Source organism: Heloderma suspectum, chromosome 5 (assembly GCF_057233095.1).
Source record: "Heloderma suspectum isolate Gila_16-S chromosome 5, 16-S_ref, whole genome shotgun sequence".
In the NCBI taxonomy this organism is placed as follows: Eukaryota; Metazoa; Chordata; class Lepidosauria; order Squamata; family Helodermatidae; genus Heloderma; species Heloderma suspectum.
Genome location: NC_139462.1, coordinates 98,163,525 through 98,184,336, shown reverse-complemented (window position 1 = coordinate 98,184,336; position 20,812 = coordinate 98,163,525). Strand labels below are relative to the sequence as shown.

At 45.4% G+C, this 20,812-nt stretch overlaps 1 protein-coding gene across 1 annotated transcript in view; it reads right to left on the bottom strand.

Moving 5' to 3' along the window:
* Nucleotides 1-20,812, bottom strand: part of ATP10D (ATPase phospholipid transporting 10D (putative)) — a 90,499-nt gene that overhangs the window by 27,890 nt on the left and 41,797 nt on the right. Inside the window, exons 10-13 of the mRNA XM_084856852.1 lie at nt 19,224-19,406; nt 10,271-11,003; nt 5,305-5,411; nt 1,709-1,835 (exon numbers count right to left, since the gene is read on the bottom strand). Coding sequence (XP_084712978.1) covers nt 1,709-1,835; nt 5,305-5,411; nt 10,271-11,003; nt 19,224-19,406 — 1,150 coding nt within the window. The remainder of the gene's footprint in view (nt 1-1,708; nt 1,836-5,304; nt 5,412-10,270; nt 11,004-19,223; nt 19,407-20,812) is intronic.

Genomic DNA, 20,812 nt, shown 5'->3' with positions numbered 1-20,812 from the left:
TATACAAAATCAAATACACCAGACGTGGGGAACCTCCAGCCTGTAGGCCAAATGCAGACCTCTCAGTCCAGAACTCTGAACTCTTTCCAGCCCACGTCCTGCCACCAGCCCTGTTCTGGGTTACTGATATTTACACCATCCTGCTCAGTTACAATGCTGATGGAGGGAATTGTGCTCAAATTGGGGAAGGAGATGCCTGGATGCAAATGTCCTTCATTCCCTTTGTGTACTGAACAAAGGTATGAGTCACATCTGTAACCCCACCCACTGCTGGAATGCAGACCCCCAACAGGTTTTGACTGAAGTAATGCAGACATCAACAGGAAAAAGTTTACTCACTCCTGATATATATACTATACTAATAGCAGATCCACACATGAGAGGGAGGTATCAGCAGGCTTGGGGGAACCCCAAGGTTTGTAGAAGTACAAATAATAGCTAGGAAGATAAAACCTTGGAGGGAATTCCCCTGCCAAACAGTCCAAGGCTCAGCATGCTCAGCGTGCACAGAATGCTGACTGACTTTTGGGAGGAGGGGTGGAAAACGAGAGGGGGAATGAAATGGTGCATCTGGAATTCTGAACAGTAGTATTTCAGGCTGCAACGTTTTGTTTAGATCTCTAATTACTGCTGTTCAATCAGTCTTTTCTTGGAAGAAGAAAGTAACTATAGTTTTGTGCAATGGCATAATTCAAATGGTTCATACACAGCAGGCAACATATATACCTATCATGCCCCCATTGGAGGAATCCTCCTTAGATTCTCCTCCTTTTCTCTCTCTGTGAGCTTTGATCACCTTCCCAAGCCTCTGTGTGTGTGCATGAGAGCTTGAGGAAAGAAAGACTAAGATTACAAGTCCACCCACTACTACATTTTGAAGAGAAGGGGTTTATTCTCTCATTGGTGCTGTCCTCTCTAGCCGTTTCTACCCAAGGCACTTATTGTGCACTCATGACTGGTCATTCATGGAAGTTCATGGGTCCTATTCATGATGTTATCATCCTCCAGGGCACCTCCCGCTCTTCACAACCTTTATTGCATTTTTCATGACGATGAAAGTCCAGCACTTTCCCTCCTCCCACTGTTTACTCTGGTAAGTCTATGATGTACTGATGAAATGGCATTTTATCGCAAATAATACTATAGTGCCATCTAGTGGCTTTATAATGAAACATGTAGAACTTGCGGAGAAAGGGGGAAAAAATGGGAAAACCATGTGGAAAGGAGCCAATCATAATCCTGCAAGGAATCCGGAAGCAGAAGCCCCCATAAAGCTGCAAGATTTTAGCCTGGTGTAGAAATGCTCTCTGTCTTCTCTCTTGCCCTCTGAAACCAGAGTGAGGCTGGGCAGGCTGGTGAGACTATGATTCCTCCTCTCCCTCATGCACATATGTTCTACATCACCCCTACACAAGAAGCCCAGGGAAGGGGAGGAGAGTTTGGTAACAGTTCTACTGATACTATGCCACCAGTTGCCAAAATGTAAGATGTGGACTGGGATCTAGGTTATCAAGTTCTGAAAACTAGTTAAGTTGTATACTGTTCATTTAAAAAAAATCCTCCTCTTTCCATCCAAAAATGAACCCTGGAAATGGCAAGAACACATTTTGGGATGAGCCTTGTTACCTTGGGAAATTAAGTGATGTTGATTAGATTTGCACCTATATTTTTTGTTGTTTACTAAACAGCAATTTTCTTCTCAACTCACCAAGCAATGTTAAGTTGTTCTCAAGCCTCATTGCAGACTCAAGGAGCATCTGTTCTCTGTTTTCTATACTGCTTTCTGCTAAATGATGTCCTTTTAACCATTCTTCATATTCCTCTTTGCTCAACACCTGCAAAATCAGCAAAAATACATGCTGGTCAAAATAATACATATAGAAACTATTTAAAAAAACCACAAATGAGTTCCCATCACTGAAGCAATCTATCCATCACCATATGATTGAATTAAAAATACTGATTTTTAAAAAATGTTTGCAGTTTGTAATTGGCCAGGATTTATATTATTTGGTGTTTTTCTAAAATCAAGGGAGCAAATGAACAACAAAATAGATGGAGCTCAAAGTCTCCTATCACCAGCAGTCTCCAAATGGAAGCCATCAAGAATAATAAACAAGTGGGGAACACACAACAAAATGATGCAGTGTATCCTCATATCAGCCTCTAATAGGAGGAATAGCTCCTGCTCAGGGCTTTACCCAGTCTGGAACAGGAGCATTCTAGTGTTCAGAGTAGGGATGTACGAAAGTCACTTACCTTTTCGAAGGGTGACATTCGCGGTGGGGGGGAGGCACTCCGTCCCTCCCCCCAAAATTCTTCCCGGCTGGCTCCACTCTGCAGCGACTCCACGGAGCCGCCGGCCGGAGCCACCCGCAGCCAGACATCCGGCCGCTGGGCAGCCTGCACAGGGACGCAAATGGCAGCTGCCGTAGCCACCACCATTTGCATCCCTGTATTTTGCTATGATAGGCTACGTATATGTTTACGTAGCCTATCACGGCAAAAAAAAAAAGGAACGCAAATGGCGGCGGCTACAGCAGCCACCATTTGCGTTCCTTTTTTTTTTTTGCCGTGATAGGCTACGTAAATATTTACGTAGCCTATCATGGCCTCCGCAGGGACGCAAATGGCGTCCCTGTGTTAGCCGTGATAGGCTACTTAAGTATTTACGTAGCCTATCACAGTAATAATGAAGAAGCGAATGGCGGCCGCAGACATGGCCGCCATTTGCAAAGTAGTGCGAATGGCAGCAGGTAAGTACCCCGTTTCGCGTGCCTTTCGCGGGGTGGGGGGGCAGGGGGCTTCGTTCCACTACGGATTTCGGAGGGCCGAATGCACTGGCATTCGGCCTCACCAAGATCCATGGCAGAATTCTCTGACATCCCTAGTTCAGAGGATTTACAGGAGGAGAGGTTTCAAGAGTTGCAAAGGACAGCCTTTTTCCGTTCCCACCACTCTGAATACCTTCCCATGCTGTGCTATACAGAGCTAAAGGAGTCAGGTTCAGTGGCGGATGCAACAAATTTGGAACACTTTATTGCTATTTAGCCAGAGTGGAGGTTTACGGAGAGTGGGAAAGGGAAAAGGGGTCCTTTTTCCTTTCTTCCCTTTTGAGTCCTTCCCATATAGTGTGAGGTGGGAAGATTTTTAACTTCACAACATGCATCCACCCGATCCTAATCCCCGCTCCCCAAGGATACTATAAGCCGGGGTGGGGAATGCTTTTTTCTGTCAAGAGATGTGTTCTCTTGGAGGTAATCTGTTGGGAGCTGTATGACAGGAGTGAGTGAAGCCAAAGCCAGTGGTGCGCAGGGCCAGGGCCAAAGATGAGCAGAGTCACCCCTTTTCTCCCTCTCCCCAGCTCTCTTTTTGACAACTTTCTGGAATGCACCAAACACAGGTCCTGGTTGGGCTGATTTGCTAAAATTAATGTTTGTCTAAATTTACAAAATAATACACTTCTACATTCTTGCAGAGGTCTCCAAATATGCAGAAATGACTACCTCATTTTTGTGGTGCCCGATTTCACTTAAAAACTGACTTGGGTTCTAGAGGGACAGATAATGATGCTGCAAGAATCAAAAGTAGAATATTTTATATGAAGCAACAGTAATATCTGTTATCAAGGGGCTGGTTACAGAACTATACAGTGCAACATATATTAATCAGGGTCAGGATACCAAAATTCTGGGGAAAGTTCAGGCTAGGGATGGCGGAGAATTCCGCCATGGATTTCAGTGAGGCCGAATGCACTGGCATTCGGCCCCCCAAAATCCGTGGCGGAACAGCCCTCCCCTCCCCCACGGATTCCCCCTGGGACGGCACTTACCTGGGGCGGATGCGGCAGATTCAGGGCGGTGGCGGCAGCGGCAGCAGCGGCTCTGGTGGCTGGTCTCCTGGCTGGCCACGGCCAGGCTGCTGCCGCCACCGCCATTGCCGTCCTTGCAGCCGTGATAGGCTACGTAAAAATTTACGTAGCCTATCACGGCTAACCCCCCCCCCAAAAAAAACCCAGTGTACACAAATGGCGTCGGCTATGGCGGCCACCATTTGCGTTCCCTATTTTTTGCCAATTTATCTTACATAAATATTTACGTAAGATAAAACGGCGAAAAAAAGGGGAATGCAAATAGCGTAGTGGGCGCTATTTGCAGCCCCTTATTTTTCGCCCTTGTAGCCTACGTAAATATTTACGTAGGCTAGAACGGCAAAAAATAAAGGGACACAAATAGCGCCCACTACGCTATTTGCGTTCCCCTTTTTTTCACCGTTTTACGTAAATATTTACAAAAGATAAATCGGCGAAAAATAGGGAACGCAAATGGCGGCTGCCGTAGCTGCCGCCATTTGTGTACGCTGGCGGGTTTGGGGGGGGTTAGCCGTGATAGGCTACGTAAATTCTTACGTAGCCTATCACGGCAGCCTGGCTGGCGGCCACTACGGTGGCCGCCATTTGCGTCCACAGCAGCCCGTCCGCGGGCGGAAATCCAGCTGCGGACAGCCCTGGCCAGCTGCTCTGCAGCCTGGCCGCAGAGCGAAGCCGGCCGTCGAGGATTCCGGGGGGGAGGACCGGATCGCCTCCCCACCATCCCCCACAACCGCAAAAGATTCCGCGAAAAGGTAAGTGAGTTTCGTACATCCCTAGTTCAGGCAAAGTTTACCTGTTATCCTCCACTGCCACCTATTGAAAGCCTAAAAGTAAAACAACAGTGTAACTTGCTGTTCTTGCTTAAAATAACAAAATACCTCTTCAAAGTATTGGTTATTTTTCTGGTGTGATAAAAATGGCTGAAGATGCTTCCTAAGACCTCCACTTCCAAATATGGGAGTCCCAATATATACACAGAGCTCAATTTGCCCTTTCTCTGAGATGTATGGGGAAGCTCAGTTGCAATGAAATATTATGTAGTCCAAGACGGTGGCTCTGACTTTCAACTGTGGTTTGAACACAGATCACAACCATGTATGTTTGAATATTCCATAGCTGCTGATCAGTGTTGTGACCCTCACTTTTTACTAAACCAGAATTGACAGTTGATCTGGCTGAGGTTCCCAGGACCTTATAGAGGAAGAGGTAAGACACACACCAACACTGAAACAGTTCAAAGCTTCATTCCCAAAGACAGCAGGTGGGATGGGGCACCACCCAAATCCCAATAGGGATCCATGACAGATCTGTCCATGACAGATTTGGGGCTATATCCTAAATTTGGAAAAGGTGCCTGTCAAATACACATAGTACATTACTCTTCCGAGAGTAAAACATCACCGTGTTCTCAATTATCTACAATTCATTATTACCTTCATAGCTACACAGAGAGTGCGTAGTCCTTTCGTAGCATACTCATCTAAGTGCATCTGTGTTCTTTCCTTAATTCTTTTCCTTTGCAGGTCTACTTTTTTAGTACCTGAGTTTAAATAAATATATATAAAATATTAAATATATAAAATACTAAACATATGGATCATCTTTGTAGAAAGATTAATCTTGTAAAAAGAGATTTGTAAAAAGGTTATGGGTTGGATCCAGAGATAGGCCAGCAGAAGAAATGCTGACAGTGGTGCTGTTCTGCAAACAGCGGTGCAACAGCTACCAGAACACGTCTCTGAGGCCTTGTGCGAGAGATTATCCAGTAGTTTCTGCTAACAGAATCAAAACACTGGATATCAGTTCTCTATTCTCAAATAAAAATCATGTACTAAGTTGGGAAAAGCTCTACTACTCATGGAAAATGCCTTCCACTCATGAACCTCTGGATCCAATGCTAAGAAAAAAATAAAATAAATTGTAAAGACATTTTTAATTTCAAACAAATATAGTTTTCTAGAAATAACAATATTCAATATTGTCATTGGAGAGATCACACATAGGCCCTCTCAAGAGATGGCTATTGAGATTATCAGAGTTGAGGCTGCCCTAGTGGCAACCTGAGATGTCATGCAGATTCAGAGATACAATGTGTCCCTTTTTTCGTCCTCCCCCTTCGCAATCAACACACTCTAGGATACTAGGCTTCAGGTTCACTATTTATTAGTTAACGACTAGGTTCCTTACAAATGCAAATGCTAGGAAACTCTCAGGCTCCAAAGGAAACAGTTACTCTACACAATTATGAATATCAACAGAGGAGCCGAAGTGGAAGTTAGAGAAGTTGCCAGCAGTTTGAACAAGAACTTCTTGGCCAGACTAGCTTAGGGGGAGATACTCCTACTTTAAAGTGGCTCCCTCCTACATAGGCTTTCACACATAGCCAACCTGGTGGAGCGTCTGAGCTCCACCTCTAACTTTTCTTGCTTCGCTCTGCGATGGACACTAGCATCTCTCAAGTCATGCCCCTCACTCTCCTCCTCCCCTGAAATCTGGGTTCTCATGGAGGAGGAAAGGGGGGGGGCCTTCAGGATGAGCCATCTGTGTGCCAAGGTCAGGAAAAGAAGGCTTTGGTATATCTGAGCTCACTAGGGAGCCTCCTCCTGTTCTGGCTGTTCTCATTCTGAATCTGAGCTGCTAGATATCTCTACACACTCAGATTCATTTTTGACAAAATGGATGCAACACCAAGAAGTTACCCCACACATCTCCAGTACTTTGCAAAGAGGTTTATGCAGGAAAACATCAGGGTAGATTCCACCCCTCATTAATTAGGGTTGGGGGCTTAACATCTGGATTTTCGGCCCATGAAATGTCTTGGGCCAGCCCTGATCGAAAACAAATGATTCAGTCCTGCTGAACCAGACCAAAGGACTGTCCAGTCCAGCATCCTGTTCCATAATGGCCAACTAGATGCCCATGGGAAGCTCACAGCATGACATAAGCATGATAGCCCTTTCCAACAGCTGTTCCTCAGCATCTGCTGTTCAGACTCAGAGGCATTGTAGTCATTGATAGTTTTATGCTCCATAAATTACTCTAATCCTCTGTCCAAGTTGGTGGCCATCACTATATCTAGTGGAAGCAAATTCCATAGTTTAACAATTCACTATGTGAAAAAGTATGTCGTTTTGTCTGTCCCAAATATCTAAGCATTCAGCTTCATTGGATGACTTCAGGTTCTAATATTATGAGAAGAAAAAATCTTCTTGTTATCCACTTTCTCTACGCCATGCATAATTCTATGCACTTCTATCATGTTCCCCCCACCCCCCAAAGCGTTTTAATCCTAAGCTAAAAAGCCTCAAATGTTGTAACCTTTTCTTACAGGGGAGTTGCTCCAACCACTTGATCCTTTGGGTTGTCCTTTTCTGCACCTTTTCCTGCTCGCCTCTAAAGGAACATCTGCTCTATATGTACCTGCCTGGACACTTCGGTCATCTTCAGAGGCCCTGCTCTGAGTCCCCACCAAATAAAGTTAGATAGGTGGCTTCAAGAGAAAGGGCCTTCTCGGTTGTGGCATCCCATTTATGGAATGCTCTCCCCAAGGAGGCTCACCTGGAGCCCACACTATTATCTTTTCATTGCCAGGTGAAGTCTTTTCTCTTTCCCCAGACATTTTAGATTTTTATTATTGTATTTGTGGACTTTAACCTGTTTTATTGCATGAACCACCCTGATAACTTTTTATTAGGGGGTGGTATGCAGATATAATTAATTAATTAATTAAACAATCTCTTTTGAGGTGTTGTGAGCCATGTTCTACACGTGGACACACTATAGATTTATATAAATGCATTATAGAAGCATACCCAAGGATCAGATTTGGTCAAATAATTGTTGGATGGAGTTTTGAGAGTAGTCAATCAGTGTTGCTAAGGTTATCTTCCAAAGATGGAAGCAACAGACTTCAGTGGAACAAACTAGTTTTGGGCTCACTCAAGTGTGGCTATAGAGATGATCCAGGCAACTGTAACCAAATTGTGCTTAAGCTAATTTACAAAAATACAAAACAACCGATTTTTAAATCAACAACAGCAATAACCCCTTTTCAGTTTCAGATGAACCCTGGGGAGAAATGATCAGATCTACCATGATATGCGAATTAACTATTAGAACACTAGAAGTAAAAAGAAAGTGTCAACGCTTCTACAGATTTTGGAAGTGGTTGCTACATAATGTGCTTCACAATGAATGATGCATTTACCTTACACCAAAGGTTATAGGACCTGCATCCCTGATGCAGAGTCAGTAATAAAGCACCACCAACTGTGGTGTTACATGAGGGTAGGAATAGACCCAGGGCTTTGTAACAGTGCAACAAATTCAGGTGTGAATCTACACCAGTGCAGCTGTACCAGCAAGGGCTTGCACAAATGTCATATTGGTGAAGAAGGTAACACTGTATAGGTAGGATGGAGGAGTGGCAGCCCTAAATGCCTAAGCACTATGTTTTTCTGTGGTTTTATTAGTTGTTGTAAACCAGCCTGCAAATATTTAATGGAAGGGCAGCATATAAATGTTTTAAATAAATAAAATTAAAGCCATACTCTGATCATGAGAAATGGGTATTCAGAGACTCCATCTTACTGATACCCACAATCCATGGATTGCAAAGAAAAAGATAAGGACCATCACACAGCTATCCACATCTGTATATTGATATCCCATCAACATCTATTTTCAAATCAGCCATATGAGGCAAGCGAGAATTGCCTCCAAGCATGCAGAAAACATTAGTAAATTGAAACGGAGCTTGTTCATATTCCACAGACAACTACTATAGATATATGTGGGCAGGGATGCTAGTAACGTTTGTAGACTTATTTGCAAGACTGGTTCAAATGTTTATGATCTTCTGCTTTGGAAATATGTCCACTGTTTTCTAGTGAAGGAGTAATTGCACCTCCTGGAGGAAAATGTAAGAATAACAGTTCTTGGGGAAGTGACAGTTCAGCAGTACGGCACATGTTTTGTGGGTTCAATCACTGGCATTTCCGGATAGGGCTGGAAAACACCTGCCTAAAATCCTAGAGAGCCACTGCCAGTCAGTGTCAACACTATATGGACTCAGTATAAAACAGCTTCCTATGTTCTTATGTTCTCTATGCCAAGAGTAGGGAATCTTTTTTGGTCTGTGGGCCGCACTGGCTCTAGGCAGCCACATTTGGGGCCGCATGAACACACACACACAAGCACCCCATGGAAAGGCGGTGGACTGGGAGGGCAGTTTGCTACCTTTTCTTGTTGCTTAGTCTGAAAAGGAGCCCCTTTCTCACTGCACAGGAAGGTAAAGCTCTTAGCTCTGATCAGCTGCTGACTGGAGATAAGATCTTTCACCTGCCTGGGTGGAGGGGGCAGGGCCTGGGGAATAGGGCTGTGCATCACTTCGGTGCTGAATCTGAATACCAAAGCAAATCGGGGTGTTTTGAGGGGGTGCCTCGGAGAGGCAAATCAGACCAGCACCAGGGTGGTCTGAAGCAAAGCACCTCAGAGATTCGGAGCAATTCTGATGCCTTCAGATTTCACCAATGTGGGGCCTGTAATAGCCAGTATCAGATAATGGCCAGTATCAGATTTCACCAATGCGGGGCCTGAACTGAAAATGCTCTTTTTGTTGTGGCAGTAATTTTAGTTATGACATTTTAAAGTAGGGGTGGGAACTACATTGGTTCTTGGGGCCAGTTCCCCCAAGCCCCCTCCCCCACCTGGGCCAGATGACATCAGGGAGCGAGACCCTGCCCCCTGATATCATCGGGTCCACAGCCGGAGCGACGGCCGAAGTTCTTCCAGCGGGTGCTTCGGCTGTGGAACTGGCTTCACTTGTGCCTCAACTTGTCTGAGGGATGGGAAGGCGAAGGACAAGCGAAGTGCACTTGGCCAGCGCTCACAGCACCTCCTTCAAGCTCCACCTGACTGTGCAGTGGTCATCACTCTTGCTTCCCGTTCCCCACATGGGCGATAAGGAACAGGAGTGAAGTGTCCCCAGCTAGCACTTGTAGCAGCTCCTGCCAGCAGCTCCTGAGGCTGTAGCACTTGGCACAGTGCTCCCCATCTCAATGGGGGCGGGGGGGGAGTGGCATGCTTAGTAGGGGTTGGAGAGAACAAGGATTCGTCTCTCTGTCCCTTCTCCAAGCCCTTGGTAGCCTCTAGGACAGGAAGCGGGGCCAGGGAGGGGTGTGAGCAGATGGAGGCCAAACCCCCACAGGCCGTTTTAGGCCTGCAGGCCAGAAGTTCCCCATCCCAGGTTTAAAGGATTATTGGCATGTATGTGGAAAATGCCTGTTTCTCATATTACCTACATAATTAACCGGACATTAATCAATGTTTATAAATCTGAGTTAGACAAAAAGCTTTTGTAGTGACACTCTGGAAAGTCAAAAGAAGTTTCATCCATACCTGCTGGTTCGGTCTTCAGTAAATCCATAATGACAGAATCTGCCCCTTTTGTGTAGACCACGATCTGGTTTAAAATTGGGTGCTTAACCACTACGGACATTCGTTTTCGGGTGGAGTCAAAAGGCAAGATGTGTAACATCGGAAATGTTTGTGTTCCTAAAGGACCCAATTCTACTGTCACCTGTTCTGGATTCCTAGCCTTTAAAGTGCATTGGTAAGCCCTGGCGGCATGGACTAGTGCTGCTTCATCAGGACTCTCTGCCTCGTAAGACAGCTCAGGTGGCGTTGATGGTTCACTGGACAATCCATCTTCAGTGCTATCAAGTGAATTTAAGGGTTTACCGGACAATCCATCTTTAGTGCTATCCAGTGAATTTAAGGGTTCACCGGACAATCCATCTTTAGTGCTATCCAGTGAATTTAAGGGTTCACTGGACAATCCATCTTTAGTGCTATCCAGTGAATTTAAGGGCTCCATTTCTTCATGCTGAGGTACTATGGAGATTGGAGGGTCTTCAGAAGACGCAGTGATTTCGTTAGATAGAGATGAGGGAAACGTGACATGCAAAACAGACAACTTCGGTTGTTTCTTGAGGCTGTCAGAGCGTGTTTCATCTGAGCTTGTGCCTTGAATTGACATGGGGCTAATTTTGGGAGATGATAACTTCTGTAACATGTGTCTAATATCAAACATGGGTAAAACAGGCATTTTGACTACTGAAGACCACCGCCTCTGTAAAAGAATAATGATCCATCAGTAATTATCCATCAACACAGTCCAGTCCAGTCTTGACCCAGAAGGGTCTGGGAAGACCCAGGGTCAGAGGCAACACTGTTCAAGGTGATGTACAACCAGGAACACAAATGCACTCTAGTTACCCTTTGTCTTAAGGGGGAGGGGGTTGATCAAAGTTCCTTAGATGCAAGCTCAATTTCTCAAGTCATTAGCAAGGCAAAAAGGAGACAAGTGACAACCCTCAGAATCTTACAATCTAATGCTGGGGTGAGCAACACCGCCCTCCCCTTGCTGACCTCCGCAACACTGCTGAGACTTGTGGCAGCAGCAAAAAAATAATAATTTGTTTACCACTGTGGAATTGTAAATAGGCTATATTTCATTTGAGAACAAGCTAAATTTAATCTGATTACTGCTGTGTAGTAGTTTGCTAACTGCCAACGTTTTTTGCTGCAACTTCAGAGAGGAAGACTGAGGAATGGATTAGGCAAGTTTTTGATAACTGCTCAGCAGATTTTCTTTGCGAGCAAGTTCTAGCCTAAGCTTTTCAAAAACAAAATAAACATTTACCTAAGACCCCCATTTGGCTCCTCACACCCTAATCTGAATAGGTAGACAGACACACACAGGGACACAATGCACAAGGGCAAATCAAAGGCCATCGTCAGTGAATGCCAATGTCCAGAGCTAGGTTTGCTGTAATTATTATTTTATTTGATTCAGAGGATCAGGGATTCTTCTTTCTTTCTTTTTTAACAATTCTGAGTTTAGAGCAAAAGCACAATGAAGCTCTCCTGCGATGCAAAGCAGATTTTTCATATTATTTCTTAGAAATATTTCTAGATTGCCTTTCATCCTTATGGATACCAGGGTGGTATGCAGGAGATATAACTAAAATCACAACAGATACAAAATAATAATATAAATCATCCATTGTCATTAATAGACTACTAAGAGGCATAAACAGACAATAAAACAATAAAGCAGTCTAAACAATCATAACCAATTAAAAGACAAAGGTTTTGACCTGGTGCTGAAAAGATTGTGATGTCCATGCCGGCTGTATGTCTAAGGGGTGGGTATTCCAAAGTCGGAGTGCAACCACAAAAAAGATCCTTTTGCCTGTAACCACATAGGGCATGTTCTCATGACACACCAGCCCATTGTGGGTGACTTGTCACTAGGGATGGTGCGGGTGCTCAGCTCAGTCCAGGAGTGCAACAGTCTCCCCCCCGCCCCGCTCATGTCTCCGGGCTGTGACCGCCGAGCTACTTCCCCCCTTCGTGCCCCCCATGCCTGCTGAGCCATCACCAAGCACCTGATGTACCCACAGTCACCATTTTGTGGAAAACAAATGGTGCTTTGGGAAATTCCGTACGTGTAATATCGCACACATAGGGCAGTGAAAGCCCCAATCTGCACAAAATTGCAGGCAGCGGAGGGCTCAGTTTACTTACATTAGATTTTCAAAGTGCTCCTTGCAAAAATCGGAGGGGGGGAATCTCACCCCCACCCCCACCATGGCTCCTTGGGGCAACAAGACCCATGGTGGGGGATGGGATCCCCCAGCCCTGCTTTTTTGGAGAAGCACTTTGAAAATCTAATGTAAGTGAATTGGTCCATTCACTTACATTAGATTTTCAAGGTACTCCTTGCAAAAATTGAGTAGGGTGGGGGGAATCCTACCGCATGTCATAGGTCCTTGGGGCAACAGGACCCAGGGCAGGGCGGGGGCTGGCATTCCTTACCTCCAGCCCAATTTTCGCGAGAAGCACTTTGAAAATCTAATGTAAGTATATGGAGCAATTCACTTACATTAGATTTTCAAGGTGCTTCTCAGAAAACTGTGCGGGGATCCACCCCCCTACTAAGGACTGTGGGGGCAAGCCAGTCCTTGGCGGGGGGGGGTGGATTTCACCCCCAAAAAGGTATTTTCCCCCTGTCGGGCTGAAAGATCCCTCTCTCCACTTGCCTTTTAAAAGGCAACCGGCAAGAAGGATCCTCCACCTGGCGGGGGGGAAATGCCTTTTGTGGGGAACAGGCAGTGTGTGGTGGGGGGAAGAGAGGATGCCTGAGTGGTAGGGACCCCTTTGGGTGTCCCCCAATCCCACTCCACTCTGCCCCCTGCTTTTCTTTTTTAATGTCTTCATTCTGTTCTTGCACAAAAATGTTGCACCCCATTTCTTCTGAGGAAGTGAAAGTGCCAGGTATGGGAAGAGGGGAGCATGCGCCCCCTCCCACCCCTCCCTGTGCCTGGCTCCCTCGCTTTCTCAGAAGAAACGGGGTACTGTCCCAGCTCCCTGTAGGAATCCCTTCTCTCCCTTGTGTTTGAGAGCTATCCGTTTTTTGACAGCTCTCAAGAGCAGTGCAGGACCACTCGCCGGGCGCAGGGTGGCTCAGCAAGTGGGTCCCAGTGAGCGGAGAGGCTCATCGAGCGCGTCCGGGGGAGCATGACTCAGGGCAGCAGCTTGGTTAGCACCCACGGAAGCCGGGTGCAGGTGAGTTCGTCCATCCTTATTTACCACGCACTCTGGGTTGTTTTGCGAACAACCCACAATGTGTGCTTTGTGCGCCCAACAGATGTTTGGGTGAACAATCCACAGTGTGTGCTTTCTGTGCCCGACTGATGTTTGGGGAGAGAACCCACAGCATGTTGGTTGTCCCAGTATCTCAGGGGACTTGTCTGCCACCAGGCTCCCATCCCTGCTCCAATCGCAGCAGAAGCCTTTAAAAAAAAAAACATTGTGTGGAAAAACAGGGCCAGGAAAATGTTTTTCATATTTTCCCAGCCCTGTTCCATGTGCACAAATGCCCTCCTTTTTAATTCAGTTATTCGCAGTTATGCACCTGGGGGTATCCAAAATATAGGGGCTTGCCTTGGCTGCTTCCTTGTATGCTTGATCGGTCAAACATACAATGTAACAGGAAAGGCTAAATTGTCAAGAGGCTGCTTTGGCAGCCTTTGACAGTTGACTGGTGGGGAAACGGAGTATAGATCACCCCCTTAGCAGGGGAATCCACAAAGTTCAGAGGCTTGCCCTGAACCTTGGTGGTACCCTGCTTTGAATCCCCATATGCCCAAGTCCCCAGCAACTGGTTTTAAGGATGACCAAGATGCCACCCCCTTTCTCTCAACAGATCACTGTAACCACTTCTATTTTGACAGCTGTCAAAGTAGAAGCCATTACTGCAATCCCTTGAGAAAAGGGGGGGTGCACTTTTCTATGCAAATGAGTTGCTGCTGGGTCAAAGAGGGGTGAAGTAGGAGGAGGAAATCCCCAAGGGTCAGGGATACACTTTAAATCCCTGCGGTCACTCTGCTAACTGGTGATCTTGAGCACATCGACAGCTAGGGGAAGTGCTCATGATCACCCAGACAGCTGAGTGCCCCTGAGATTTAAAATCTTGCCCCCACCCTTGGCAGTGCCCGCCTTCTAGTCAACCCCACCCTGAGTCGGCAGCTACCCATTTTCATAGAAAAGTGCATTCCACCCCTTTTTCTCTGGTTTTCTATTAGCCCCACGAGAGTTTGATAGCTCTCAAAGGAGCTGTCAAAGTCTGGTGCAGCTGGCGGAAAGAGGAGGGAAAAGCAGTAGGACACATAGAACTGTTTCAAAGAGACTCTCTGAGACAGGGGTTGTCTTGCCAAAGGCAAGGGTTCTTTTTTGGATTCAGGAGCAATAAGCACACAAGTGAGTTGAAGTCAAAGGATTTTATTTAAAGCAGGCAGGATATTAAGAATATACAATACCAAGCAAGCTTTTCTCAGTCAGTTGTCGGGAGCCCTAGTGGATGGCAGTGAGGAGACCCCAGCCTGTGGCCAGCATGCAGCACCTTCCCGGTCCGGTCTGCATCAAAGCTCCTCTTGGGCAGAGCTATGGGTTTTTTTATACCCTAATCCCTTGAGTGCTATGTGCCGCTTAGAACACCACCTCAGTTAATCACACCTGTGGTGTTTGGGTCTCATGATGATGTGTTTACATGGCTGTACCACCCAAAAGATAAGCTGAAGCGAGTGAACAGCAGCCAGATGGTATCCTCCCGCATTCCAAGGCCGTACCATCCCCACCTGCAACCGACTTTGGAAAATAAATTTCAAGCCAATGGCCTTAAGGAGGCCTAAGTTTTAAGGTCTTCCAGGAGACATGGGAATAGAAGGAACAACTGTGGCACACCATCCCTACCTCCTCAATATACAATAGTCTTCCAGTGGTTTTCCTCTACAGGGTTTCTGCCATTCTTCCTGAGCGTCTCACTGCCAGATATCCTTTATCCACAATGGGTTGACATATCCATGTTCAGACTACACGTCAACTTATCATGGGTAAAACAACCCAGTACAACTGACAATGGGTTATCAGGGTGGGTTGTTTCTAAAGAACAACGCACCCTGACAAAACTGGTCTGGGTTTGCATGACACACTAACCCACCATGGGTTGTTTCAGACAACAACCCATTGTGGGTTAGTGTGTCATGTGAATGCAGTTACAATTTACTTTCCCTGGAAACATGAACTCAGAGAAGGGCCTCAAATGAAGATCTGAAGACATGGGCAAGTTGTTATAGGGAGAGATGCTCCTTCAGGTATTTTGGCCCCAAGCCATTTAGGGCTTTAAAGGCAAATGCCTGCACCTTGAATTGGTCTCCGAAGTGAATAGGCAGCCAGTGTAACTCTTTCAGAATCATTGTAACATGGTTCCATCTGCCTATGCCAGTTAAAATTCTGGTATCCCCATGTATAACACACTACAGTAATGCAAGTGGGAGGTGCCGAGAATATGGATCACCATGGGCCAGGCTAGTCCTTTCCAGGAACAATAGTAGCTGGTAAAGCAACTGAAGCCGGTAGAAGGCACTCCACACCACCAGAACCTCAAGTGAAAATGTTAGATCAAAGAGTGCCCCTGAACTACATACCTGCTCTTTCAGGGGGAGTGAAACCCCACTCTGAATAGGCTGCACACCCATTTTGAAGACCTGAGAGCCACCTACCCACAGTGCCTCTGTCTCATCAGAACTCAACTTCAGTTTATTGCTCCTCATCCAGTCTATTATAAAATCCACGTTCTGGTTTACTACTTCCATAATTCTGGTTTACCACCTCACCTGACTCAGAGAGAAACAGGCCTGGGAGCCATCAGCATACTGATGACACTTCATTCCAAACCCTCTGATGACCTCACCCAGCGGCTTCATATAGATGTTACAGAACTTGAGGGATAAGATGGAAACTTGTGGGACCCACAGCACAGCACAAGTGCCATAGTTGTGTCAAAGCCCCCACTACTACTTTCTGACATTCACCGTGCAGCTAGGAGCAGAGCCACTATATCACAACATCCCCTACCTCCAACCTGCAGAGCCGATCCAGTAAGACACCCTGGCTGATGGTATCAAAAGCAGCTGAGAGATCAAGGAGAGGAGAATCAACAGGACCTCATTCCTCTTGTCTCTCTCCTGAAAAACGTCATCCATCAGAGCAACCAAGGCTGTTTTGGTGCCAAACCTGGCTTGAATTCATATTGAAATAGATCCAGATAATCCATTTCATCCAGAAGTGCCTGGAGTTGAGCTGCATCCACCCTCTTGAGTGCATTGTCCAAACAGGGGATACTAGCAACTGGGCAATAGTTGTTACAATTTTCTGGGTCCACAGAAGGTTTCTTCAGAGTGGCCACACAACCATTTCCTTCAAGGTGGATAGGACCACTCCCTCTTGCATGAGCCAGAATGGGCAAGGATCAAACCAACAGGTGGTTGGCCAAACCCCGCCAAACACTTAGTTCACATTATATGGGAATGATCCCATATAACAAGACCAAATGGAGTTCTGGACAGCTCCACAGAAAATGTTTCAATAACGGCATCAAGTTCAGAGCAAATAGGAATTATTCTATCCTCAAAGAGGCTTGCAAACTTAGTAGGCCTCCAACACTCTACCATAATCTACCAAGGTCTTGTTGCATTAAGTTTGTTATCACCTAGGAAAACAGTGCCAAACAGCTACCCAAGGATGCAATCATGGCCACAACTAACACAGAGTAGGTCCAATAATGTGCTTTTGTGTTCAGTCAGTTACTGGGAGAGTTGAGTGATCTACATTCTAGTCCTGCTTGTTTCACAGCCCACAGCTCTGTGGTAAACTCCATGGTTCCAGAGGGTAGTCCTTCATGCTCAGGCCATTAGTTAAAAAAAAAAACCACTCCATCATTCTGATTTAGATTTCTCCCCCATGTAAACCTCACTCTCTAAAAGAAATGGAAAGTTTCCACGTCAAGTTTTACTTTTTGCCTGACTTTTACTGACTGTGCATTAGGTAGAAACTCATGGTACCATGCAGTTTCACCAAAATAGTGATTTCTTTCCCCAGGCAAGCATGACAAGCCAATGGAGGACAAAGCTCATCTATCAGTGACAGCTTGTATTCTCTCTGTGCAAATAAGAGTGCAAGACACCAAAAAGAGTTTTTATTCTGCAGCAGACTAATATGTGCTACAGAACGCTTAAGGTAATTAATTGAATTATCTTTTGTATTATTTTAGGCAGAAATTAAAGGAATGAGAAAAGCTGAAACTATCTTTATTGGGTAGGATTGTTGCTACTAAAATGTTTTTGCTCCCTAAATTAACTTACCTTTTTCAAACCAACCCTACAGGGGTTACAACAGATTTTGGCAACAGTTCATTCATGACAGCAAAAAAAAAAAAACAGAGTTACTAAGGAGGGTGGTTTGGGGATACCCAGTTTACATTGCTACTAAGCAGCCTTTCAGTTTAAACAATTAATAAGGCTTATGGGGGGGCGGGTTTTTTCCCATAAATGTGTCTGGGCACCTTTGGAAGTTAAGGATGGTGAACTGGACAAAATTAAAGGTTTTTTCTTTCTGCCATGCCAAAAAATTAAACTTGAATAAATCCCAAATCCATTTCTTCATAATAATTTTGGGATCTGGAAAGTATGGCAGAAATATTTAATTCCTACACCATCACCCCTTATCCCTTTCCTTAATCATCGACTCTTCTGCGATATAGATAGGTGGTTACAGTTTCGACTTTGGAAACAGGAGAGTTTATACCGACTTTGGGATCTATATGTTGGTTTGTACCCAAAATCTGCGGAACAAATTTGGATGCAGCTTGGTGATACTCCTCATACCTGGTTCCAAATATGCCAAATGGTACATTTCTCAGTGCAGAAACAGGTGTTGGAACAGGGAACTAGAGAGCTCCGGCATTTTGAGAAACTGATATTAAAAACAGAAACCAGCTCAAAAGGTTTAGCTGCAAACATTTATAAAATCCTGATTTCGGAGATGTATCCACTTTCTCTTGATATAAAAATGGTCTGGGAAAAAGATTTGGGTGATATCTTAGAAGCCAATGTTTTCAGGAGAATGTGGAAGAGACCTCCAATGTACTCTTTGTCTGCTAAATTAAGGGAACATAACCTTAAATTTGTGAACAGTTGGTATTTAACTCCTGTTAAATTAAGTTATATAAATAGGGATGCCTCAGATAAATGCTGGCACTGTGGTGAACACAGAGGTTCCTATATTCATATGTGGTGGCATTGCCCTCGAGCGCTTGAGTTTTGGCGCAAAGTGTTTGCTGAAATAGAGATAATTACCAACCAATCACTAGAACTATCTCCCTCTCTGGTTCTTTTATCTCTATTTATAGATGCTAACAAATCGCTATTGCACAAAGACCCGATCTGTTGTTGTTGTTCAGCAGCAAGATTAATTATCGCACAGAACTGGATAAATCAAAATTCTTCTCCATTCTACAATGGAGGGATAACCTTTGGTCAATTGTGCTCATGGAAAATCTTACGTTATATGTGCATTCCTTAAGGAATTATAAGGGACACAAGGAAGACTTTTATGAAATTTGGTATCTGTTTATTTTCCATGCTAATAGGAATACTGATGAATTCAATATGCCAATATCTCATGTAAATCTATAGAAAGATTTGGTGTACTGACAATGATTTTCATCTAGATATAACTCTTTTATAGAAGGCTGAGAAGAAATGGTATGAATTTTATAAAGGCAGAGTTGGTCATTTCTTGGAGGTATTTTGTGTGTATAGTTTCGTAACCTTTTATTTGGATGATAATAAAAATGATAATAACATCATCCATTGGATGATGTCTTTGTTCGGGGGCGTTGTTGGTTGAATAATTTTTTTTTTTTAAGAACTTCTCAGGTACTTACCTTTAGACGTGGTTGATCAGGAGCTGAAACAACAACTGTGTTGCAAATTGCTATAGCAGTGAAGAATTCATTGATGTACACTAGCTCTGACGTAGGCTCTCCCGAGTCAAACAGTTCATAATTTTTCAAAGAGACCTGATGAAATTTTGTTACAAGTCGCATGTCTGGCACAACATCAGTCTCCTGTTGGCCAAATAAGGACAGTCAGATTCTTCAACTTTCATGACATCTTGTTAAGAAGGATCTTTTTTATCAGTCACACCGATGGGACCACGTCCCTGGGAGGTTCAGGTGTTCAGAGCACAGACAGAGGCTGAGGGTGAACAGCTGGAGCCGCTGACAACATTGTTCTTCGTGGCCGCAGGATTACTTAGGACAGTCTTGCAAACAGCCACCCTCCTGGTTGCTTGTGCCAGGCCAGAACTGCCTACAGGTGAGAGGAGTGGGGGATCTCAGGCCTGGAGGCCAAACTCAGCGCTCTTGGAGACCCTTTCTGGCCCTCTGGGCTCCCCAGGAGGGCCCCTTCCCTTGGCCTCACTGCCTTCCCCATGACCATGCAGTTTCCCCCCCATTCTAAATGGCTGAAAGGCCCCTCCTAAGGCTTTGTTACTGGCAATAAGAGTGTTAAGCTAAAATATGCCAGCATTTTTGGCCCCACCCCTCTTGCCTTTGACCCCACCCCCTCTGCCTTCAGCCCTGCCCACCACTGGAGTGCAGCACACACACACACACACCCCGCGAGCTTCTCTGAAATTGGATTTGGCCCCTGGCTGAAAGAGGTTCCCTACCCTTGTAGTAAAAATGTAACCTAAAAGCCATTGTATGTGTCTTAAGCAGCACATAGTACTGTAAGAGCTGCGCATGCCTGGAATGAGCAGACAGTAACCCTAAAATAAGGTTGCTAAGCAAACCGCTGGCAACCAATCAAAAGTAACACGCTGGCTGAGGAATGCAAGCTAAGTGATAAAACTGTAGCGCGGAGGTTGCCCAGGGTCGACTCTGCTTTGAGCGTGAGCTCCTTTGTCGAACTGTTTGCAAACAATAAAATCGAGTTGGACCCAGCCTGAAGTTGACTCTCCTCTTTGGGGCAAATTGGACTAGCCTCCAGGGGGCGAAACTAGCATTTTGTGCAACAAACTGGCGAGTCAGTCAGGAGTCCCTTGGACCACCCTGGGGTCAAACAACAGAACCGGCAAAGGTGCCTGTGGGGCGCGCCGGACCGCCTTTGAGGTCTGCCACGGCACCAGAGAACGGGGGTCGGGACACCCAGGAGGTTAAAGGCATGGACTCCATTGATTGAGTCAACCAGGCTGAATGGGTCTGAAGAGACGGCACTAGGGTGTTGGGCAGAGTAAGTACTTGATTTCCCTTCTGTCTTTCTGTTTGAGTTGCCTTCGGAGCGTCTGAGGTTTGTCAGACTCTGTGTAAACGTCTGAGGTTTGTCAGACTCCGTGTAAGTGTCGGAGGTTTGTCAGGCTCCGTGTATGGTTTCAAATAGAGGTAGGCACAATGGAGGTGGGTAGCTCCCGTTTAGAAAGCTCTGCCACTCCCTTGGGATGCATGCTAAAGAACTTTAGCAAAGTCAAGCG